This window comes from Heliangelus exortis, chromosome 10 (genome assembly GCF_036169615.1).
Source record: "Heliangelus exortis chromosome 10, bHelExo1.hap1, whole genome shotgun sequence".
NCBI classification, from domain to species: Eukaryota; Metazoa; Chordata; class Aves; order Apodiformes; family Trochilidae; genus Heliangelus; species Heliangelus exortis.
Window position 1 is genome coordinate 10,956,304 of NC_092431.1, and position 25,718 is coordinate 10,982,021.

Below are 25,718 nucleotides of genomic sequence, written 5' to 3' on the forward strand. Positions count from 1 at the left end.
GGAAAGGCAAAATCACATTTTAGTAAGTTCACCCTCAAACTACTCAACAATATTCAGTTTATTAGTAGCATTTCTTCTTGTTCCTTTTAAATGCTTTCATTTAGTTTTAATCAAAGAAATGTCAAAATCTGTCTAGTTATGTGAACTGAGATGTTTTCTTCTTAAAATCTTTTCAAAGTTTTACAAAATTCATTGTAAGAAGGTGCTCCATGGGTGTCGTTTAGTTTTGCAGCATGAAGTGGGAACATACAGAGATGGCTGTTTGGGGTGTGCACGTCAGCTCTTTATTTTGATTTTTTCCATTTCTGCAGTGCTTTTTGATGCTAATACACAAGGAGAGCATTAATTTGAAACTTTCTCCTGGTATCACTGAATCCCTTCACTCCCTTCTTTGCAGCAAAGTTCTAAGTTGCTCTCACTGATGGGAGTACTCCTGGAAAAAGAAAACAAACTTGTTTTCCAAGTAATTCCTTATTGAAAAGAAGAGACCACTGGCTGTTCCTTCTGTGAATGTCTGCACCTTTGTGCTAAACTTCTGTATACTGCATCTGCTGAATGAGGAATCACTTGTTTTTTGGGGCACCCAAGCAGATGCAAGGGAAATGTGATTCAGGGAAGAAACTTAACATAGGCTTTCAAGAGAGGACAGAAGAGAAAAGGGTTAGGAGTTTATGAAGCCAGTGAAGATCTCTTTGATAACCCAGAGGTGGAAAGCAAAATGTAAGGATGAAGAAGAAAAAAGTTGATATTTGAAATATATAAATAACTACAATTATTTGGTATAAGATTTTGGTCAAATTATAATTTAGTGCCTTGTTCACATTCAAAATAATGTATGGTTCTTGAAATAATCAAATTTTTTAAAACTGTATTTTAAGTCCCTTTTTTCCCTAGTAATGTTTTTGTAAATTGAAATGCAAGTGATCAAAATTTGTATGGGTTTTTTTGGGGGTTTTTTGTTTTTTATTTTTTACCATAACAAAATTCAAACATTATGAAGCTGTCACGGTTTAACACTGGCCCGGCAATTAAACCGAGTAACAGATGCCCAAACCAGGACAGAAGCATAGGAATTTCCACTTTAAACAAAACCAACCCCATCCTGTGTGATGGCAGGGTTGAAACAGAAAGATTAGAAGCTTAAGTTTTGATAGTGGTGTCACTTTTGAAGACAATTTTCTTTACAAGCCTTTAAAAAGAGTGTTTGATTTTGTAAATTCATAAGTAGCTTTATTTCCAAAAATCTCATGCCAAAGTTTAATGGAGCATTTGGTCTATGCTTAAATTATTTAAATATTTTTGCCTAGTTCCTTATTCATAGTGTTGGAGACAAAACAAGGGATCTTGAGGTTTTAATTTCTTGTACAATCAAGATCCTTTATATAACTTTGTTGTTCTTTCAGTGTGAAATCTGAAAAATGCAGTAGGCCTATAATCAAGGAGGCGAACATATGAACAGATGAACAGCTTTCAGCTGCAGGATGCACTTTACAGAAGTAGGTAATAATTCAAAGTTTGTTTGTGCATAATAAATAATCCCTTATTTTAAAACTGCAACCATGACTTAGAGGTCTCTTGAGCTCAAAACCACTGCTAAGTTTGAAGTTGCTATCAATACTCTTACAAATCTTAAATGCACATCCTGATAACTTCTTAATTGCTATTGACACAGTATGAACAAGTAGAAAGTGTTTGCTAAAACTGCATGACTAATAGAGTTTATTAGTTTTTTTGCTAATATCTTTTTGTCTACAGTATATAGTTTACCAGTGCTGCAGAAGGGAGCAGTGGTGATGATGGTGATCAGATGATGGGCAGAGAGGCTGCTGTGGCAGCTGTTGTGCTTGCATGCAGGCATACCATGCATAGGACTGGTATTTGTAGTACAGATGTCAGCAGCATCTTCTGAAGAAAATGTATAACTGCTTCATCTGCCAGTATATTCCTATACTCATCTCCCTCCTGTAATTTTAAAATTATCCAAGATTTGAAAAGGGGAGCAAGACTGCACGTTAGGAAAGTAAGGCCGAACAGTTACAGTAGTCTAGTAAAACATGTTGGATATCTGATACAAAAAATCTTCCCTGAATAAACAAGCTACATTTACAGTAACTAAAGAATAGCTTTCCACATTTTATTTTATTTTTTGCTAGTCAATAGAGTATATATTGCATAGAGAATACTTTCAAACTTTTCCACTGAGTTGATATGACAAAGACCACCACTAAACTCTTCTAAAAACTCATATGTATTGCCCAGTACAGGCAGGTTCCTCATTGGAAGCAATTATATGCTTCAACTCATTAAGTAGTTCTGTGGTATTTTTGTAAGCCTTGAGAGCCTTGGGAGGACAGGCCCACATGTACATTCTCCTAATTGCTTGACAGCAGTAGTAAATCTGAAATTGTTCAGTATTATTTCAGATGCGCAAGAAAAGCTGTGACAACAATATGGAGGCCATTGGGATGAACGAAGAAAAAATTATATTGGCAGGTCAGGGGGTTGATTTTGTGGAAAGGCTGCATGTTTTGTGCAAGACACTGTTCAACACACTCTAGTATTTGCAATAAATTATCTCTTTCTCCACCTTCTGCCCTCCTTGAATTACTTTTCCCCAAACTGTTCACTGTAATGACTGATAGCAGCTTCACTCTGTAGATGGCCACAGCCAAGTAGCATCCAAATTCAGAGCAGCTCAGAGCCTTGGGCTACTTATTTGTTTATTTACCTGTATTACGTGTGTGCCCAATTCATCTCCAGGAGAAATAACTACACAGGCAGGTCAAGATGAAGTGAGGAGAATACAGAAGTTCTGTTTCTGAAGTTGCTCCCCAATCACAGGTCTGCCACTGATTTGTTATGTGACTCGAGGCAAGTAATTCCATCTCTCTCTACCTCTCATTTTTCTCAGGCTCTCCAGCCCATATCTTTAGTCAGTACAGTTTCCCGGTCAGCAGTTGCTTAGCATTATGTGGCTGCACAAGGGGAAAACATCTTGGACTTTGAAAGCAACAGTGATACAAATACATCATTTTAGTTTCCTTTTCTCTACTCATTCCTCAAAGGCTTCCTCAACTCCCTTTCTCCCAGGAGCCTCTCTAATCTCCTGATGGGTGATGAAAAGGAGCTGTAAGAGCTAGGTAAACTCATCTATTTGGTGTTCAAATACCAGTAATGAAAAGGGGAGTAATGCTACATCTACATAGAGAGGAGTGACCTGCCTTTCCCTACAGCTGCCTCATGGCCCATGACAGCTCGGACTGCGTTCCCAGCTGTTAAACTTCCCCTCCCACTTGTTGCTGGAACAACACCTCTGCTCCAGATAAGCTTCTCTGCTTCCCTAGCATCACTCAGTGAGTGTCAAAGAGTGAGCAGCTGACGATTTTGCAGCTGGTCTTCAAAGGTGGGAAGGGTATGGGGTTTGGAAAGGAGAAGGACAGGAAGGGGTCTCCTTTTGAAGTAAGTTGCTGAATATGCCTCTTTTTGCTCAAGGAGCATCATGGCTTGGTGGCAGCAGAAGGAATCCTGAATGGAAGAGCAGCAAGTTATTAAGGTAAAGGAGAGGAAAAAAATAAAATAAAAAACCAATGAGGCATTGTTTTGTGGGCAAATGGAGCAAAAAGGAGTCACGAGGAGGAGATGTGAAATCCCCTAATCCTTCCACACAAACAGTGTAAATGTGCAACTTGTAACTACAAAATGAGTGAAAGAAGCAGGGTTTCAATACCAATTTCTTTTAATCTTCTTTTCCTTCTATCATCCCTTCTGATCTGCAAACCAGTGAAATAGATCACCTTTACTGTCATGACACAGTGCTGTGCAACCCATTCAAACACTTCTGCCTCTTCAGATGTTATGAGACATGATTTTCCCATCTTTTCTGTTTCACATCATACCTATCATACCGGAAAACCCTTAGCTTGTCTTCTGTGATGTCACATCTTTTGTGGAATTTAAGAGATCTTAACAGCTACCTGAAATTTACTACCCCACATCTTTAAGAAAAGCACCTACATGCTCCTGAGAAGCTCATTTGTACTGAGCCTCTGCTCTTTTTGACACAGAATTAGATACCACGTGCTAAAATGGTGGAGAAAATGTGTTTCCCACCACTCCAATAACTCAATGTTACTTAAAAGGGGCATGGTTAAAGCTAGGTTTAAAATCCTGTCACCTAGTTAACTGAAGCTACCTGAGAGCATGAAGTTCCTTCTTACCTGTATGGTAAAATTTTCCTGAAAATCCAAGGTTGAAGGTAAAATTTGCAACCTGAATGCGCAGTAAATTTTGAGTCTCTAGTAAAGCCTGAAATAAATAAGAAATTAACATGCATTTAGAAAAAATAATATTAATTTCTGGAATGGCTCATTTAAAAAGTTGTATCCCACTGACGAGATACAAAAAAGAATATCCCATTAAATATTTCATATTTTATTTTAGGCTATTTCTCTTTTATAAGACTGTTACAGCTTAATTGATTCCATCAGAGTTTAATGATCTAGCAATGCTAGTAATAGTACTTAAGTACCAATATATATTGTGGTTTAGTAACTTGGACCAAAATACTATATATTGCTTGATCTATGGCAGGACTTGGACTCAGTCACTCAGAGGCAGTACTGTACTAAATCACTTAGTCACCCATGGTTTGTGTTATTTCTGGAGCTTGACAAAGTGTGCTTAAAACCCAACGTAAAATTAGGAATACTACTTGCCATCCAGATGTGGAATCACTGGAATTTACTTACCTGCAGAAACATTTTTCATTCTGTCTGAATAGTAAATTCAGGCTTAAGTGTGAATGAGCAAAGTTCCAATTTTTGCCTATTGGCAGAGGTAGTGACCCTGTCAGAAATTACATCCCTGCTTGTTTTGATTCTCTCCTTAAACCAAAAGGTAAGACTACTCTAAAGGAAATGGAGGAGAAGGGTACTGCTTGTAGAAGAAACAGATGTAGTCTTGATCATGAACCCTTATTTTCATGGACATATTTTAAATGACCAGTGAATGAGGAAAGATGGTTCAGAGCTATCTACACTTACTGTTAGTTGTCAACCCTGCACTGCTTCTAAAGATAGTCCTTGCTGCACAGATATCTGTCTGTTTCATTCACCAGTCCACATAATTTGGATGATCTACATATGGCAGATGGATATGGCATTTATCTCCCTATTGATCCTGCCAATGGTGAATAGGTTATAAGCTCTATTTTCAGCAATTTTCCATGGCTCCATTATGTGGCTCTTGAGAACTTTTCCTATTATCTATTTATAACATTCATTGAACATTCATGTTCTTGCACAGTTCAAAGGCAAAATGAATGCAGTGGTTTACACATAGTACAAGTCCAGCTAACTTTTCCTTTCATTTGAAAAATTACATTTTGGATAGTATTTGGAAATTTCACCTAACATTAAGGGAAAACTGTTTTAGCCTTTTGCTCTGATCTAAAGTGGTCTAATTAAAAAAAAAACAACCAACAAAAAAACCCAAAGAAAAAACCAAAACCCAAACCATCTAGAAACTCCACTTTTGACCATAAACCCAAAGTATCACCAGTCCAGAGTAAATTATGAAACCAGGTTTAAGCACCTGAGATGCAGACTGATAGCCTGTGTAATCCTAGTCCAGAGCAGAGACCAACTAAGCAGGTCAGGTTTCTGTGATCTCATGACTTATCATCTTCCCTTTGCACCCCAATGGGTTGAGAGGTGCTGACAGCTCCTGGCAGCACTGTAGGACATTACCTTCTTAAAGTTCCTGACTTTTTCCTATCCATGCAGGTATTTGGGCACCACACACACTGGAGCACATGCCTCCTCTTAATCTCTGTTTGCCAACAGCCGCCTTCTGAACAGCATCACTCAGGTGCCAGGCAGCTTGGGAGTGTAATACAAAAGACTGCCAGACAGCATGCATCTGTGCTCATTTTTGAAATAGAAACATTTGTTGGGTGTTAAGGAAGATGTAAAACAAAGATAGTGGTTATCAGCTACAACAGTCACCAAGCAAATTCTTTTCCTTGCTAGAGGAAATGCAGTCTAATGACAGTAAAACTTGTGCTCTAGCATTAAATATTAAGATAGCAGTATGGTTTCCAGCCTATCTTGCCAGACATTTAATAAGTTGATTATTTCAATCCTGTGACAATTTCTCATGTGGGACTATATTTACATAATATATAACAGCTAAATGTTCATTGAAATGTAAAACCTTGGAGATCAATGCCACTGTTAGCTGAGACATTGAGGAAAATTCCCAGTTGGTAAAAACTGGCACTAAATTGACACCATTAAAGTCACAGGCATAGAACACGAGTCATTATATTTTAGAACATAATTTTCCAGGCTATCAAGAGAATTTTATATATGTGGAGAAAGAAAGAATGATAGTCTGAGAAAAATCATTTCCATTTTCTATTCAGGAAAAAACATTCTGAGAAATTAAAATTTAACATATTGTCAAATTAAATATCGTTAATATGTAATGTATTGTTAAACAAAACAATATCATAACATATTGTTAAACAAACACTGTTATATTGTGTTGGTTTTACTCTCTGATTTCATTCACATTCACATCTCAATAAGATGACAGAACTGTAAGGCAAAAGCCTTCCAGCCCAATGAGATCTCATTAAAAACACAGAATGAATATTAAGATATAAATCCTGTAACCTGCAGCATGTCAAACATTTTTGCCTGTTTAAAGGTCAAATCTGTCATTCAAACTGGATTTGGCTTGGTCCTAAAGATATTTTTTTAATTGCAATTTCCATATGTGCATACTAATTTATATAACATGTAGCTAAGCTTCATTTTCATGACCTCACCTGATTTTAATACTAAGAAGATATTGTCAGTTAAGTCATTCCAAACTTATCTTTTCACTAATTGCCTGTTTTTAGGGGGGGGAGGCTAATGTCTTCCGTATATTTAATATAAAAAGCTAATCTCTGTTTAGGGGATCAGGGTCTGCCTTCCTTATTTTTAACAAATATATATATTCAAAGAAAATTACTAATGATTCATACTGCCTTCACTGGAAATTTTGCACAGTAAATAAAGAGGACTTCTCTCTTCTGTAGATGCAGACCTTAGCATAGGAAAGTACCATAGCAGGAGAAAAGGCAACAACTTTCTTGCATCACCATTGTGGTGGCCTCCCAGGTAGATGAAGTCCTGCTTGTTCGTAGGATAACTGAAAACACTGCTGCTTCCATAGTTCTCCAGATCCAGCGTGGTATAGGGTGAACAAGCTGCACATACTTGGCACAGAGTGCCAAAAACCTCCCTGGGACTTGTGCAGCCTTCATACCAGGTGGATAGTATTTATTTGATTCTCAGGTGTTTTGAAGGATGGAGATGGGCTATTGAGTGTTAATATCCTACCCAAGGCTGGGGGTAAACACATGCTCTGCCTAGTCCTGCTGGGCTGTTCCTTTAGCAGCCCTCCTTACCTAAGGGCTTGCCTGTCCCTGTCCTGTCCCCATCACCAATGCATGGGAACCTCGAGACTTTGCTGCCTTCACTGTGGGAGAAATGGTAGGTGCAGCCCAAAAGGGAAATTCAGATAGACAAACGTGTGATAGTGTTTTTTGTGTTCTTTTTAAAGCATGGTAAATCTCATTTTCTAGAGATTTTTCTCCTGGGAATTTCATCTGACCACAGTGTTCAAGTTCTATCTGACAGTGTGTGCCTTTTCCTCAGCGTCAGCACTGGGATCACTTTTTTTTTTTTCCTCTGAGTACCGGGTCTAGAAAGAGCTGCAAATGGAGATGAGCTGCTTGCAGGGGAAAATACAGCTGGCATTCCCATTTAACTGGTGTTAAAGCAGCATCTGAAACTCACTGTTGCTTTATTTTTGTACAGTTAAATAAATCATGCTGAGTAATTATGATTCTCCAGGGAAGGAGTCATGGACCACACTTGTACATGGACAAACAGGCATGTCTCAGTGCCTGGCTGAGCAAAATGTGGATTATTTAAGATAATCCAAGCTGTTCTTTCAAATATGAAATGTTAATTGCCTGGAATCTCTCACTGCTTGTGGGTTTCAGTTATTAATTGATTCTTCTATTTGCCAATGAGGCTTCTTTCTTCACCCACAAAATAGTTTCTTCTTTATATTGTGTTTATATTCAGCGGTTTTCTACAATAATCCATATACTTACCTTTTGTAGATTTGAAGTTACCATGTCTTTACTATGTCTTTATTCTTCATAATTGGTGCATGTATTAAGAAGAAGTGGTATTTTCCCTCTATGTCCTTGTTAATTATAACTCTATTCTTCATTTACATAATAAACTTTTTGGGGCAATTTCTGCAGCAACATTTCATGCCTAATAGGAAGCAATTTGCTTTCCTTTATTAAGTACATTAAAACTTCATGCCCCAGACATCATTGACTGTAAACATTTGATTCTGCTCAAATTTAATGCACCAAGGCATTTTGCTCTGCCATATTAGGTTTATTTATGTGCTATGTTCTGGATTGTTAGCTGCTAATGAGACTTTGCCTCTTATTGCTCTAAGGCCTGAACACTAACCTCATTTTAATGAGTTCATTATTTGCTGCCTTCTGAAAGGAAGACAACAAATTTTCCTTTTAATTAAAGGTCAAAACACCTCTGGCTAGGGAAAGTGTAGAGGTTATTAAATCCTTAGAGAAGGTAAAATAATGACTTTTTTCTGATTTTGATGCCAATCATGGGCAGGCCAAGCTGTTAGAGGGTTTTTCTCTGGAGAATAAAACTCTAAGTATAAACTAAGTGATAACAATTCTAAAATGTGATACTGGTCTTCCCAAGACATTGTAAAAACAAAACAAAACCAAAAAAACCCTGAATGTCAGCCAAAGTAATTAAAGAGGCTTTACTCCAACCCAAAGATCTGTGTGGATCAATACTGCTTCTAAAACATGAGCCCTTCTTTGCATGTGCAATGATTTATAGGGTGCAGAGGAAAGATGCCAGGTTAATTGAGCCAACAAAAAACTAATCTCATATTTCTTATAGGGGAAAGTGAGGTAAATGTGATCAACACTGGTGGCTGTCACGATACAGATGTATATTCCACTTGGTGTAAGTGCAAATGCATATAAAGGCAATTGGTGATCCTTTTCTTGTAAATTACAGAGTAGAAACTTTAGTCAAATCAAAAAAGGATTAATTAGAGGCATTAATACACAGATCTTTAGCCTTTGTCTAGCATTTTATACCTGGGCACCACCTTGAAGTCAGCCTTACAAACATCCATTCATGTGCCTCTTGTTCTAGAAGCTGTTCACATTGCAGGTAATAGAGACAGGAAGGATATTTGTGAAAGAAGGCAATTTGTAAGAACAGCTGGTGAAAAATTAAAATATGGTATGGAGGAATATCCTAAATTTGTGAAACACAGACATCATTTAGAATGAAGACTGGAGTTGTCAAAATGTCCTTATAACAGCCCTAAACATTCTTTCTGTGAAACAGAACAAAATTCCTGAATCTTCCAGGTGTTACAGGAACCTTTCCAGAAGTTGCTGAACACATCAACAGAGTAGCAGGAGAAGCCTAAGAAGGACCCATGATTAGCAGGACTCAACATTGCACCATTGTGGAGAAGGAAACCCAAAGTTTCATTTGGGCTTGTGGTCATGCATGTGGCCTTCCAGAGGTGATATTGTGAACATGAATTTTGGGATCAAGCAAAAACTTAAGATCTCAGATGTTCTTGTCTCTGTGGCAGGCATTTCTGTGGTCATGACACACAGGATCCTCAGCCCATGGGACACTTCACTAGGTCAAGATCTCCAAGGTTCTTGGGGATTCCCCAAACATGATCCCAGGCTACTACAGAGCCTGTCCATCAGGACTGCAGATCAGAGGGCAGATGAGACAGGATATAGTTCTTCATGCATTTTGGAAGGAGATCAAGGGAAGGAGGGGAAGTTAGATATTTCTGCTTTTCAGAGTATCTCTAGTTTACTGTCATAATGAATTATTCTATATCCACAAACTCATTCTGGGTTGTACTTCTGGTGTGGGAGGATATGACAGTGTCTGGCATCCCAAGGCTACCTGGTCAAAGTTATGTTGCCCTGACACTGTGTGAGAGATATGACTGACAAACTTATAAAAAATTAGCTAGCTTGCCATTACTCAGACTCATAATTTATTTGGCCGTGTATCCTAGTGCTAGGCAGTGATTCCACTGATGCAGTTTTGTTCTTTCCTGAATGTATGTGTGCATAAAATACATCTATGTTCACTATATACACATTACTATTGATTTGTATGTATTTGTAGATATAAAATATGTGCAAAACTATAAATGTAGATATTATTTACAGTATATCTTCCTATACATGATGTTTATATACACTTCTCAGTAAACAGGATTTTTGCCTGGACAGCTTGCCCCGAGAGGCTGAGGAATCTTGGTCCTTTGAGATATAAACTGATCCAACTTTAAAGGTACCTCTGCTTTGAGCAGCTGCTTAGACTAGATCACCTCCAGAAGTCTGTCTGACAACAATTATATCAAGATTTGATGAAAATTCTCCCTGGATTTTTCACTTCAAGGCAATTTTCTCATGATTCCTTGTGATTAATACCAAGAAATCTTTCAATGCATTTATCCATTTTTGTTCCTAACATCTGTTCTCCATGCTTTTGCAGTTATATAGCCCTGAGGCTCATTCCTAAACTCTTCCATGCAGCAGTTTAATGGTGGTTTGTGGGAAGCTGGAGGACTACAAAGTAGTAATTTTGTTCTTGATTTCCAGCTGAAAATTTGTAGAGGGAAAAAAAAAAAAAAAAAAAAAGAAAGCTAAGAATACTTTCAACAATGTTTCTTTCGACTGCAAACAGCTGCTGGCAGGATGTGATTTTTTGATTGCCTTTTCCTGATCCTGCTTCCTCCCTGAAACCTAGGCTAAGAAAAAAAAATCTTACAGTGCCTGATGTGGTCTTGGTAATATTCAAAGCCAATGTAATCTTTATAGGACAGAAATAATAATAATTACAGTAACCATCCTAAGAATGGTATAAAATAGCTAGTCACTGTTTTTCTTATATAAAAAAAAATAATTAAAAAATAAAATGTCTAGTCTGACATTATTACAGGGTCACTGCAACAGCAGAAGTTCAAGTTCATGAGTTTCAGCTTTTAGTTTGGAGCACAAATTCGTGCCATAAGGGGGACAAACAAATAAGCTGAATCTGCACTTTGCAGAACATAACTAGGTTGGGAATCTATAAACCCAGTGAATCTGAGTAATTGATTTCTGTGTGGCAAGGATTTCATCCCCCTTCACATGCTTATAGAAGAATTTAATTAGAAAATTCTTTATTCTGATAGTATAGCAATATAAATAATTCACCTTATTGTCTTACTGACTGGAGTTTGAAGGAAGTTTAGGGGTTGAAGTTAGTCAAATCCTTATCTGAATTTTAAAATCACTGGTATTATTTACCCTACACCAAAATCATTTTGAAAAACTGTTAACTAGGCCCCGAATTAATGGGCAAGTGTCAACTATCACATATTTACATTCACTTTTAAGACCCTTTTCACCTAGTTCATCATACAAATGCTCTAATTCTGGTGAGGTGAGCAGGGCTTTGACCAGTGCCCTGCCTGCCAGAGAGATGGGACTTCTCTTCGTATTTATTTCTGTGAAGTACTATGTTAATCTATAGTGCCATATAAATAATGAATAGGAAAGTCTCTGATAGTGCTGAACATATCCATCCCTGTCTGCAGATCTATTTTTTATTATAAAGTTGTTACTTGAGTCTGTTCAGCAGCTCCCTTGAGTAGCTCTCTTAGTGTGAGGTCTGAGGGGATATGTGGCTTTATTTGAAACAAGAAGAATGTTTTGCTCTCATATGTAATATGTTTATTGCAAACAGAAGAATTTCTTTTTTTTCTTTACGAGTGGCATACCCAGTTCATCTAATCTGTTTCTGCTGCTATTCCATAACTCCATCCTGAAATCAGGATACTTTCAGGAGTCTATTTGCATTTAATTCAGTGCAGAGGAATGTAGCCAGTAAAGTTTCAGTTACTTTCATCTGAATGAGATGAATGGGCTCATATTACACCATGTTTACTAGCTACTCATGACTAACCAGCTAGTAACACCACTTGAGAAGTCAGAAGGTGGCTTTTTGTTATGTATTGTTGGAGAGATGATGCTATTACAGTGATGCAGATACACTTCAATGAGAACACTTTGACCACCTGCACATGTGTGGGTGCAAGTATATCACAGAATCAGTTGGAAGAGACCTTAAAGCTCATATAGTTCCAGACTCCCAGCCTATGCAAACAGCCATGGCAATTATTCAGTCTCTCTTCTGGGAAAAAGAAATTCATAGCCAACCATTTTGTATTCGTTAGAAGATCTAGCAAAAAAAGTCAAAATGAACAGAAAGGGGATAGTCTAATGCAGAAAAAATGTATAAATTTAAAATAAAGATCATTAATAAAAAGCAGGGCTTATTTTAACCAGGACAACATAAATGAGTCTGTAGTAATAGTTCAGGTTTCTGTGAAGGAATGTGAGATTTACCCACTATCTCTTTTAATCTGTTCATCTGCAGTGCTTTGGTTGCCTCCAAGAAGAGCCAGTAAAAGCAGCCCTTTGTTGAGAGAAGCTCATCTGAAAAACAGATTGAGTTTGCTACTTTCTCTGCTGGTTTCTTATCAGAGGCTAATAGAATGACATAATGATTTGGGTTGGAAGGGACCCAAGATCATCTCGTTTCAACCCCCCTGCATGGGCAGGGACACTTCCCATTAGACCAGGCTGCTCCAAGCCTCATCCAACCTAGCCCTGAACACTTCTAGGGATGGAGCATCCACAGCTTCCTGGGAAACCTGTGCCAGTGTATCACTACCCTCATACTACAGAATTTCTTCCTAGTGTCTCACCTAAATCTCTTTTCTAGTTTAAAGCCATTGCCCCTTGTCTACTTGCTACATGCCCTTGTAAAATGTCCTTCACCAGCTCTCTTGAAGGTTCCCTACAGGTATTGGAAGGTGGTGCCCTAAGGTCTCCCCAGAGCCTTCTCTCCTCCAGGCTGTACAGCCCCAGCTCTCTCAGCCTGTCTTGCTAGGAGAGGTGCTCCAGCCCTCTGATCAGCTTTGTGGCCTCTTCTGGACTCACTTCTGCTGGTCTGCTTCTCCCCTGGGACATAAGGCTCTAGTTGTCTTGTGCCTGGATCTGCCTTGGAGCTGGGATCCCATACTCTCCCATCACAGACTGAGTCCATTGCCAGGATGCTGCCCTGTTGCTAAGTATTTTCTCTTGCCCGTAGCCTACATCCAACTAAGCTTTGGAATGACAGTTTGGAGAAGGAGCTGGCCCATGCTTCCCCCCACTGTGTCGTGTTACAGGAGAACCTTTCCCTTGCCAAGATGAGTGTACCAACCCTTTAGGGAGATGAAGGCTGTTTCTCTTTGCAGTCTGATAATTTTGTTTTCTGATGCCTGGGGAGAATCAAGTACAGACGTATGCTGTTTTCTGCTGTTTTCCACTCCTTTCAGAGGCTGTGGTGTCTAAAAAGAAAAAGAGCCCCTGCACCCTTGCTCCCTACAGCTGCAAGTACCAGGCAGTACAAGGAAAGATATCTTACCCCATACCCACATCTACTTGAGGCAGGTATCCTTCTGTAATTCTAGCATGTGAGGCCAGAAAAGCAGAAGCAGACCCATCATCTAGCTCTGATCAATCACAATGAAAAACCCAAACCAAACCAAACCAAATTAAAAAAACAACCCGAAACCTAAAGTAAGTATTGAATAGGAAAACCAACTTAAGGCTTTAAAGGGACAACATCAAGATTTAAAATAGTATGTTAATAAAAAAAATCATGTTCAGTGATTGTGATCATCTTGCAGCAGCAAACTATTGGTGTCAGTCATTGTGCTGCATGCACTGAGACTGGTATTTACAACTCATCTCAAGCAATACTTGGGGCTGTGCCAAAAAATGATTAAAAGTCTCCCCTTCTTTGGTACCATACAAATACATAGTAAAGGGAAAATATCATGAACAACTGCATTTTCTTTTTTTTTTTGTATGTACTATCTTTCTCTTGTTTCTTGGTTGTTTAGAATGGCTTCTTTAAACAAAAACTAATAAAAAACACCAATAAAAAGCAGCAACCTGTTATAGGTGGGCACTATGTTGTTATAAATTATCTAAGGACTGTACTAATAGAGACTACCTTGTCTTCTTTAATTTATGGTTTTGGATATACTAAGGTTTAATCAGAGTGTTTTTCTGCTTTTTTACTGCCCTTGGAAATAATTTACTTGGTAGCCTTCTCATAAAATAAAAAAGTCCTTGAAATTCTCATCATGGACATTTATCTGAAAATTATGAACTCCTACCAATCTCAGATCTCCACTTTAAATTTACTACTTAAAAAACAACTTATGTATATACTTTGTGTTGGAATTAAGCTTTTTTTTTTTTTTTTAACACATATTTGGTCATAAAGGAGAGATTGGAACAAAGCTGATATATTAAAAATGCCCATCTGTCCTTCAGTTTTCAGAATGGGCATGTTTCTGTGGTGATGGATATATCTAGTGGCTTTAAGATGGTGCCTCTATATGCTTAAATGAAGGGCTTCTAAAGCTTTAGGACTGGCAGGGGAACAAGAAAACCACAGCAGCTGCTAATTTCTCTGTTCCTGTTCCTGCTGTCAGCAGTAAAAAATGGGAATGTGAGAGCAGAAACATGGCTATCCTTGGCATTTTTTTGTTTGTAAACAATTATTTTAAAACTCATATGCTCAAGGTACAGACTTTTCCAATTTTTTCATTTTTCTTATCCTCAATTGCTATTTTACTTTGTAACTCCTAAAGTATGTAATGGGAATCTTAAGTCATTCATTGAAATAATTCTGTATACCTTTCACATCCCTTCTAGCACCTATACGCCAGCTGTGTCTCTGGTTATCTTTTCTCCTTTGCAAGTGTGTTGATTAGCCACCCTCCCCATAAAAATCAGAAACCATGGAGTCTAGGTTAATAGGATACTGAGGAACACCATAAAATCATTTAGGCTGGAAAAGACCTTAAGAGCATGGAGTCCAGTCATTAATCCAACACTACCAAGTCCACCACTAAGCCAAGTTCCTGGAAAGGAAGGTAGCTCCTGAACAGGCAGAAAATGTCACATCTAGTTGTACATAAGTGAGAACATACCTTTCAGCAAAGTGCTTCCTGGCATTCTTTTTGGGCAAGTAAATAATGTTTTATGATTGACATTCCACAATAGTTTTAAATTACTGTGGAATATTTCTCAACCAAGTTACAAGTAACATACCTGTTATGTGACACAGTCTCCTTAGCATCTACTTCCAATGATCTAGGAATGCTTCTGGTTTACAGAAAGCCTAAATTGTAGTTCATTAACCTATTAGTTTTTTAGGTCCCCTTTTATCCTCAGTGGATTGCAATTAGATATTTAGCTGCAGTCCATAAAAAGTGTAACTGTGCTAGAAGTGGAGTCCCAGATTTAGTAGACTCACGGAAATTTGTGCCAACATATTAGTTTTCTTTGTTCTTGAACAGAAGGAAGGCTCTCCAGGAAACTCCTATCACTCAGCTGTCCCTGGTGGTGCTGTGGAGACTTCCATGTTTTAGTATGTTATTGTGAAGAGCGTAGTCTGCAAAATCTTGATGGTTAAGGATGTGCTTTAAAAATAACTAGGATTAAATGTTGCTCTTTAATATTTCTGTTATGTTTGATACTTCTCTAGCAGAGCTTAACCTCTTTTACCCTTTTGCCTTCTTTGTGACACTATCTTGTGTTAGCTAGGGAGCTCATGTCAGTATCTTTATCGTGTTTGTTAACTGGAATTACTAATTTCTGTAAAATGAAAAGGGAGTTGCAAGGAAAATGTTCTTGCTTTACATCACCCTCACCTTTTCCCTGACTGCTTCTGTTACCCCTATGTCCTTCAGGTTGCGAAGGTGATAAAGCCTGTTTTGTCCTCAAGGATGGGTTCAAAATCCTTCTGTCATAGAAAATCCTTCTGCTTACCACTGTTCTATTATCCTTGGATAAGTACTTGGAAACAGCATAGTAGGCTGTCCAGAGAAAGAAGCTGGAAGATCCAAAGCAAAATGGAAATGCCTATGGTAAATTTCTACTTGTTTCTCTTGAATAGGCACATAAAAAAACCCAATGTGTTCTCCAATAAAATCAAGACTTCTCTCCAAATGATGATGGCAAATTTTAAACCAATCATTTCAGAGATTTCAGTAGATTATTTTTTCATAAGTAAAAGTAATTTTTGGTAAAATTGTAAACAAATCTCTTTAAGCACCCAAGGAAATGCTTCAGGTCATAGATACATGGCCAAAAAGTACCATCACACCCTCCCCATAAGTGGGAAAATTATACTCAGGCCACAACTGAAGTACTGCCTTTCTTTAGATCCCTTTGAAGATATCTCTCAGCCCTTCCAGTGACTTCCTAGTAAGGAAATTTCTGATAACAGTGAGCTTTTCCACCTGGCACCACAACCCAAAGCAGATCCCATGGGCAGCCAATAATTCCAGACTTCTGCTGGTTGTTACAGATGAAGCTGGGTGGTCAGATCACCAGATAAGCTTCTGCATCCTGTGTTCTTTAGAATGTCACACCAAAGTTTCATGGTGGTCCCTTCCAGCTTTTCCAGCTTAACCTTGAGTAGAGTGCTCATAGCCCAAGACCTCTGAGAAGGGAAGGGGACTGGGTGACTCACCAGGACACCCTGAGCAAGGACAATGGCTGCTCCCACTTCAGTGGGAGATCTGGCAGGGAATTTCAGCCACCAGAGAGAAAAAGAGGTTTTGGGTGAATTTCCTACTGTCTGATGGAGCTCATCTCTTTATAGATACTGCTAAATCATTCTTGACAGGGATGACGTATCCTCAGAGCTTCTAAAACTGCATCTGACAAACAACCTTTTGGGTCTTGGAATGCATTGAATTTCCCCAAGCATTGTGCATCTGCAAAGTATTTCCTCGTAGAAAGGCATTATTGCACTCTTTCCAAACTCCTCATGCCTCGTTTTCTAAATTACAGAGGACAAGTGATGTGCTATGCTTTAAGTACACAAAGTGACTTAATTGGAAGGGAAAGTAAACATTTCTAGCAAGTATGTTTTAATCAGTGTTTACTGATGTCATTTGTGACATGCTTCTTGGATGTTTGGAATGCAATGGGAATATAATTTTGATGTTTCATATTCTTTTCCCCAAGTTATTATTTATATGAGAACACATTCCTGTGGCATTTAGAGCCTTTCACAGGAAACAGCTTTTGGTGAAATATTCATCCCACAGCCCAGAAAAGGATGTCTCCCAAGCATAATGATGTCCAATAACAATAATAATACAGTGAAAATCAGTGTTTGTAATGTTTGTGGTCCTTTCATAAGTCTCAAAATAGTTGAAATTCTTGGGATTTTCTCTGTCCTTACATCTGTGAGAACAGTCACTGTCAGCCTTTATGGTAAATAAGTTTCTACCAGGTAGGAACAGTGAAGAAAGCTAAGCTTACCAGCACTGCAAATGCTTCCACAGTGTTATCTCAGAGAACAAAAGATGCACAGAAAGGTTGAAAAGGCTGAGCTGGGAGGGGGAGATATTTTTTTTTAGTTTCTTTTATTTTAAAAATATATTCCTATTTCAAAGCCATTCACATGCATTTTGGTGGTAGGCAGAACATGGCATTACTAATCCAGTTAACTTTTAAATCTAGCTACTTTTGATTGCAGTCATGATGGGTAGTAGTTTTCTCTCTGAATAATCCAATTGAACACTGTGTGACTACCTGCAGCATAAAGTATGAATTCATGTAACCTAGGGTCATTGGACTGAGAAAAATATGTTCAGCAAAGTAGCAACCTTTTAATTACAGGTGAGACACTAAATTTCCTATTAATTTCTGAAGCGAGATTTCTATTAATTTCTATTACTCTCCCAGCTGTGGGGGAGTGTCATAATTTTATTTTATAGAGGAATAGCTGTTTAAAAATCATAAAAAAAGGATTGTTCTGATAAGTTTTACTTGGCTAATGCTCTGCTACCCAAATGGGATTGTTTGACAAGGTGTACATTCACAACCTAAAAAAGATTTTATGACCATAAGATGAAATAGCTAAAAGACAGGCGGAATTTTTCATTGTGGAAAACCTTCCTTATTCATCAAGCAGATAATATTCCTTATTCCTATGGGCTGTTCATTCCCCCTGCTTTGCTCCCTCTCTCTGCTGCTGGGCATGCCTGAAACCTTTGTTCTCTGTAGCTATAGAACCAGCAACCAGCCACTGAAATTACTAAACCCAGAATATTTCTATACTACGGATATCATCCAGGTTTGATCAGTTTAATGGCAGAGGCTGGTTTCAACCATCTTAACAGTGAGCTTTTTCTGGGCTGTTTGCATACATATAGACATACACATACCTCTGTTTCTATATATTGAAATGAACTGTAGCTTTTCACAAGCTTGTCCTCTTGCACTGGCATAGCACAGAATATTGTCTTGTAAAATAGCAGAGGAAAGTAAGGACAGGAACTTTTGAAAATGAGGACTCTGTAAAAAAATTCCCACAACACATGTAGTTGGTTAAACATTTTCAAGTGGTTTTACTCTAGCCCTGCCCTGTTGTACCCTCATGTCAACAGATGGACTTCTCATTGCCTTTGGAGTGTGCCCTTTGCAATGTACAGGGGGCTGTTGTCTGTGCACCACAACATAAACCATAACAGTAGTGGTAAAACAGTAATAAAGTCCCTTCTCTAAAGATAGCTTCTTTTCCCCTGTGGTTTAGTCCACTGTAATACCAGCTCTCATCACATGAGGGAAGAGAAGGGAATTTTCTCCAGAAAATCTTGGAAAGAGAGACAAAAGGTAAGTTGAATGGACATGATTTTACATTCAAGTCTCAGCTGAGATCCTGATCTGAAATTTCTAAACCTCCCTTTGGCATCTTCCTATACTGTGAAATCAATGTGCGCATCATAAGCTGAATATTATACAAACAAATGAGAGGGTGTCACTAGTTGAAGGCTTTGCCCCTTGTTGCTGAGCTTTGAAATGCTCACCTTCTGTCTGAAGGCTGAGAGCAAATAACCTCTGGTCTTTAACCACAGAGCTGCTCTGTAACACCCACCTTGCAATATTTACAGCAGTGATGGGTAGCTTTTATTTCCTGACAATGTACTGGCAGCATGTTCCCAGTTACAAGAGAAATAATGAAAGCATATGGGAAACCTTATTCCCTTCTCTAATAACAAATACAGAGGAATTACACTTCGTAATGCCACAGACATATTTGTTTATGATGCACATAAATCTTAGGATATGTTACTAGGAAAACACATGCAGAGCTTTTAAATTCAAGAATTCACATTGTGCACCTGAACCTATTTTTAAATGAATGTGTTTTATATTATTATTAACGATGTAGAGTATATCCTTAGCAGTTTACCTTCCTGGAGCTCCATTAAAGTTTTCCTAAATTAATAATATGGAGTATCTAGTCTCTATTAATTACAGATACATATAGATTATTTAGCTGATTATAGATAATTTATCCATGTATCAATTTCCAAACATTTGTGCCCATTTTTAAAAAAAACTACAGTATCTGTCATTACAAATGAGCTCTTCAGTCTGTAGCCCTTGGAGATTAAATATTGCTGGAAAATGGAGAGAGCATAGCCCTGATCCAGGAGATCCTTTGATCCATGCCCCTTGAGCCTCTCTCACCTGTTCTATTATCCACTAGGATGCTTTTCCCCTGGTACAACCTGCTGCCTGTCGCATTTTACACCCCTTCCCCACCTTGGATTCCTGCCTCTTTTCTTCTCCTCCTACATTCATGACAGTAAGCCAGGAAGAAGCAGAGGGGCTGGCCTGTCTTCTTCACTTACAGCTATTTTATCCATGCCTGTGGCTATAGAAGAGAGGGTGGGGGAGGACCCAAGCACCCTAGAGGTGCCCAGCTGTGGCCTCCCTCCTCTCCGAAGCCCTGAGATAAAAGTTGGAGCTGCTGCAGAGAATATTTCTGGGGCTAAACCCACTTGATATTGAAATCAATATCAAAACCTATGCTAAGTAAAGCAATCCTGATCTTGACTTTGCATCCACACTGTTAATGAACAGGCTAATGTACAGACCTGCAGATGTCTGAGAAGTTTAAGAACTTCTGGGTTTAAAAACCCAGAAGATGGAAAATTAGGCTGAGATTTACCTTCTTAAAAGACTTGGACTTCAACCAGAAAAGCACTTGGGCTTTCAAGAATCACTGACAGTTTTGAGACCAATATTTAATGAGTTTCGGGGAAGGCAAGCAAATACAGTATGTAGCGAGAAATATGAATTCAAATGTTATTTTTATAGCCTTTATTTGAAGGTCTATATTTTGGGGTCTTGATTTTGAAGGTCTTGATTTTGGGGTGAAGAACAGAGGTCCTTGAATCCCATGACTTTTTTTCATCTGGTTAATCAAGGCAGTTCAAGTATAACATTGAGACAACTTATAGAAATTTCTTAAATAATGAAATTTTAGATATAATATGTAAAATAAAAGTTACATGCATGATTCTGTCTTTTACATAAAATAAAGAGACAGTAAAAACCTGAAATATCAATTTCTTGTGATATTCTCCTATTTTATAAGTGTCTTAGCAGAGTGTGAGTTATTTGCCTTTTTTTTTTCCTTCTTTTTTTCTTTTTTTTTTTTTTTTTTTTCCTTGGAAGATCAGCAATTTCAAAGCTACATTTAATTATGGTTTTAGGAAATTTGAAAAAATATTCTTCAAACTGCCCACTTTTCCTTCAGCCTGCCAGAGCATATGAGCTTGCAGAATATAATTTAGTTGAAATCACTTTCTTGTGGGACATTTTGCATATAATAAATCAACAATTTGCAGTGGAAAACTGTTCTGCAGTCCAAACTGCTCAAGCAACAAGAATATAAACTTCATTTTCCCCTGCCTAACCACTTTGCCATTTTGGAACAATTTTTTTACCCATATAGTCCAAGGATAAATGGCTAAACAAGCTGAAAGGAGCGAAAACTAAAATTCTAATCTAAACTTCTTTGAATTACACAATTGCTCAGGAACTACTGGGAAACAGGTACTAGATTTAATCTTCTAAAAACAAATGCAAAAATATCGATCAATTAGTACATCAGTTTAAAAATGAAAACTCTTTGCTTTACCTAATTCTGCCTTCTCCAATCAGAGGCGCTAAAAATAACATGGATGTCACCTGCTGGGGAAGCTGGGTGTGTATTTCACCACTCATCCCACTTCTTGTTTGGGTGCTGACTGGATGAAAATGTCATTAAGAGAGTGATGATAACATGGAGAAAGAACAAAAACATAGAGAAGAGTAAAGTTTACAGATATTTAGAGATACTGTTATCGTTTAGCAAATGGTATTTATAATTTGTGCTCCCAAAGGGGAAAAAAATAATCTGTGGCTTTATTTTATCAGTTGAACATTTCATCAGAGATTAACACTGAAGTTATGTTTTGCTAATGAGTATATGTAAAATAATGCTAATTAGGGGGAAGTTAAAACTGCTGGTCACTGGTTCTGTTTCTTGCCAGAGCAGGAGATGGGGTAAGGTCTTTACCACTCAAATTTAATGGACTCAGAAAGGAACAGGCTATTCTAATCTTTGCTACTTGGTGGTAAAGGAGAATTTCTTATCTTTTTTTTTCAACGAATCAAGGATTTAGGAGACCCTGTCTCCAATTAAGAAAAAAATTAATTTTACACAACTTCAAGAATTTCAGCTTTCTGAAATTCCTTTTCTTCCCAAACTGTATCCATTTACACTCCAGCCTCTCTGCAGCAGAACATTTCTGAGCTTTGTGGACTTGGACAAGAGACCTGGGTAAGACAAACCCTGAGCTCTGAGCAAAATTGCTCTGAAAGAGACACTCAGACTTCAAGGACTCTTTCTTAATAAATTCATTAATAGTAACAAAAAATATTTTTTCTTTAACTACTGTGGAACTCGTGAGGGTTTTTTTAAAATTCAACAGTAAAAAAAATAATGTGAAAGAAATCCAATTTCAATAAATGAAAAGTCACTTCATATGCCAATGAAGCTTATAAACAGTTAGAAACTTTGAGGACCACTGCATGTGTGGGCACAGACAGAAGACTAATTGTAAGGAGAAGTATTACTCTATTAGGTCAATATTTCCAGATAAAAGGTTACCACCAAAATAAAAATGTAATGCATGGATAGGTGTTAGTCTTACTCAGGGGACTGTCACCTGGAGAGTCAACCATCTGCAGTTTCTTACCATCATCCTTTGAAAGCCCAAGCAATCCTGGTCTGGTATACCATGGTCTGGTATAAATCCAGAGACTCAGAGACACAATGTGGTGCACAAGAATCCCAAATGGGTACCTGGTCACAGGGGCTGGCATCACAGCTATGAACGTTTTACCTACCAGACCTTCCTGAGACACCTATTCAACACTAACAAATAACAAAGGCTTTATCCATCACTTGCTGTTGGTGCTCTTGGTTTTGAGCCGGGGAGCTTTGATTTGTGTTGGAACAAAAAACTGGAGACTTGCCATGCCAATGGTCATAGGTCAAAACCAGACCATCAGGTCTAACTGCTTGGCATCTGATGAAAAACCACAATGCATTGTATAGTGTTCTATTACAGCTTGTGCTTTCACAGCAAACGCTGACTGCTTTGCATGAATTTGTCTTCTTATGCTTGGCCACTCACCAGAACATTATCTGGACATAAATATAAAAGGCAGGATGATTTTCTCATCAAATTGAATTCTTTGTTTTTGTTTATGATTATACCAAAACAACCCAAGAAATTCTCTGATATTAGAGAGAAGTTCACTCTTCAGCAGCGAACTATCTGCATTAAAGTGTCATATTTTCAAATGTTCAGTGAAATAACTCTCACGTTTTTTGTTTGTTTATTTATTTAAGTAGCTACACACAGACCACACGAAATTTCCCAAGTGAAATAGTTTCTTGTGAAATTAATTTCTCTGGATGAAGTGGTAGGTTTGCATGCAAAGCACTATTCTCGGATGAATTCTGCTGAGAACAATACATGACTCATTCTATTCCAAGCTATACATAACTCATGAGCAATGGAGTCAGAAGGTCATTTGTTCTTGTAACTCTGTAAAAGTATTTGGAATCTGTATATGTCCAGAGGACAAGGAAACACTTATGCAAGTTGTTCAGCCCTTTTGGGGAAAGCCTAAATCTTCTCATAAATGAATGCACAGCTCACTAGAAACAATGGTCAAATCCTAGGTTTTGATCAAACCCATTTTTTTCTGAAATTGAGCAGGAGGTTTATTTTGAAGCTTATAATAGAACCATAGAATCAGTTTTGTTGCAAAAGAACTGCCGAGTTCACCACTAAACCATGTCCCTCAGCATCACATCTTCTGTCTTCATGGATCCACCACTGCCCTGGACAGCCAGTCCCAGTGCCTGATAACCCTTTAGGTGAAGAAATTTTCCCTAATACCCAATCTGACCTGCCATTCACAACTATAACGCCAATAAGGTCATTTCCTCCTGTTCTATTGATTGTTACTGGGGAGACCTACACTTATTAATTGGTATCATAATCTGGTTAAGATTTACTAGTTTTGAAGTTCCATGTGCTGGCATGTGCTGTTTACTTTCAGGAATGATAATCAATAGACCATGTCTATCTACTAGAAATTAGTTTTGCACCAAGGGACACCAAGCCCAGTGTTTGAGGTGCAGCGCTTGTTAGACTCTCATTCTGACCTCTGCATAAACTGCAATTCAGTAATTTTTACCTAAAAGTCCTTGCTTTACTCTGCCAGTATGGAAAGATTCATGGAAGAGTCAAAGACAATCATTACATTTAATTAGGGTGACTATGTGTATAGAAGTATAAGTGGTAGGTAGGTAAATAGATCAGTCAGTCTAAGAAATTGGAGTCAAGTATAGATGAAGATTTGTTTTCATGCTACATTATGACACAGAGGTGGGCAGAAAATCCCTAGTTAATTATTGCTGGATATTTTATCTTTCAAGTTTCTCCTTTTCTGTTTGAGATTTTCTCTATCTCAACTACTTGTTCATCCTTGCATCTACTCACATTTTTTCTGAGCAATGCTATTTTCAAGTAATTTGAGTTGTTGCTCGAAGTGTTGTTTGCTCACATTTGGATGACAAAGACATATTTAAATTTACTGAAGTAACACTGCTACTAAAGTAACTGTATTATATATGGCACTCATGGTAATGTGTCTATTGAAGCATCAAGTGCTTTTAAGGCAATAATTATGACTACTGTTTAAGTCTGCATTGACTAGCCTTTATAGAAAGGTATTTAATCACTTCAGGGTGTTATGTTGCTATACAGGAAGCAATTGCTATTTCTTCTTGTTAACTAATATGCAGTTTTAAAAGTCAGGTTAATATAGGACTCCTGGGAGGTTGATATAAAGCAGCCATGTTTTTTGGCTCCTATGGATTCCCTAAATGTTATAAAATGAGTAAATTAAGTTAAGCTAAATCAAACAGAGTACCATGTATATCCTGGAAATACACACTAGTATGAAAAAACCTATGGCTTCAAAATTGTTTTGGAGAAATAAATACAAATCGAGGAAATTCGTGGGAGTGCAGACAAAGGAATGTCACCAGATAGTGATGCTGAGCACAGGCTGTAAGCACTAGATATTTCTGGATCCAACCAATAAAAAAAAACACCCCTGCCCTTTCTACAGTTTAAAAGGCATTGTGTTATTTTTTACAATTTCAGAATTGTTAATTTTTTTCAAAATTAAGTTCTATCAAGTTCTTACAGGTATTTAAAAAGCTGCAAGGATAACAGGTGTGTTTTCCTCTGATTGTCAGCCAAGGAAAAAAATAAATGTTTTGTGGATGGCAAAGGAGTGTTTTTTAACTCTACCAGTAGTGAAATATGTGTGATGTATCCTGACAAGGCACGTGAGCAGTATTCAACATTCAAATTATTGCAGAAAGAACTGGGTAATTCAAGAGACCTGAACAAGGAAAATATTGAATGAACTGTCATCCCTGCTGAAGTGGAATGGAGTAGACACTCCCTTTTGAAAAAGATTGATTATTAAATTTTTCATGTAATGCCTTCTCAGCTGCTTTTTAAATTAATTTTTAAAGTATTTAAGACTATCCAAAAGTGGGAACTCCAGAAATTCCCTTCATTGTGTTCTTGACTGCCACCCTCAAGTGCTTTAAAGGGTGACATACAGGCAATGCAGCCTGTAATTTCAAATGCTTGGCTGTTTCCTCTAACTTCCTAGATGAAAATCCACAGATGAATGAAAAAAAAAATTAAAAATGTATTTGTTTCTAGTGCCTGCTAATAGCACTAGGATTTTCAAATTCTACTCAAGAACTGGAGATTTTGGGGTTCAGTATTGGGTACATTTGGAAGTCACTGGATGCAGGTTGGTGTATTGGGCTGCTGTAACTTCCATCATAATCTTCCCTACAGTTAGCTCTGAGAGTAGGACACGTACAAGAGAGTAGAACATCCAGAGAAACTCTTCAGAAACCTGACTTAGAGATCCAAGTTTCCACTCTAATTCTTCACAACATTTAATTCTGAGCATATTCCATGAAGGCAGATGACAGATTCTGTGAAGGGATACAGAAACACATTCTTGTCTG

The 25,718-nt window shown here is 37.8% G+C and overlaps 1 protein-coding gene across 1 annotated transcript in view; it reads right to left on the reverse strand.

Moving 5' to 3' along the window:
• The window catches only part of LOC139800447 (bifunctional heparan sulfate N-deacetylase/N-sulfotransferase 4), a 94,776-nt gene that overhangs the window by 48,196 nt on the left and 20,862 nt on the right, over positions 1-25,718 (reverse strand). The window contains exon 3 of the mRNA XM_071753490.1: positions 4,218-4,305. Coding sequence (XP_071609591.1) covers positions 4,218-4,305 — 88 coding nt within the window. The remainder of the gene's footprint in view (positions 1-4,217; positions 4,306-25,718) is intronic.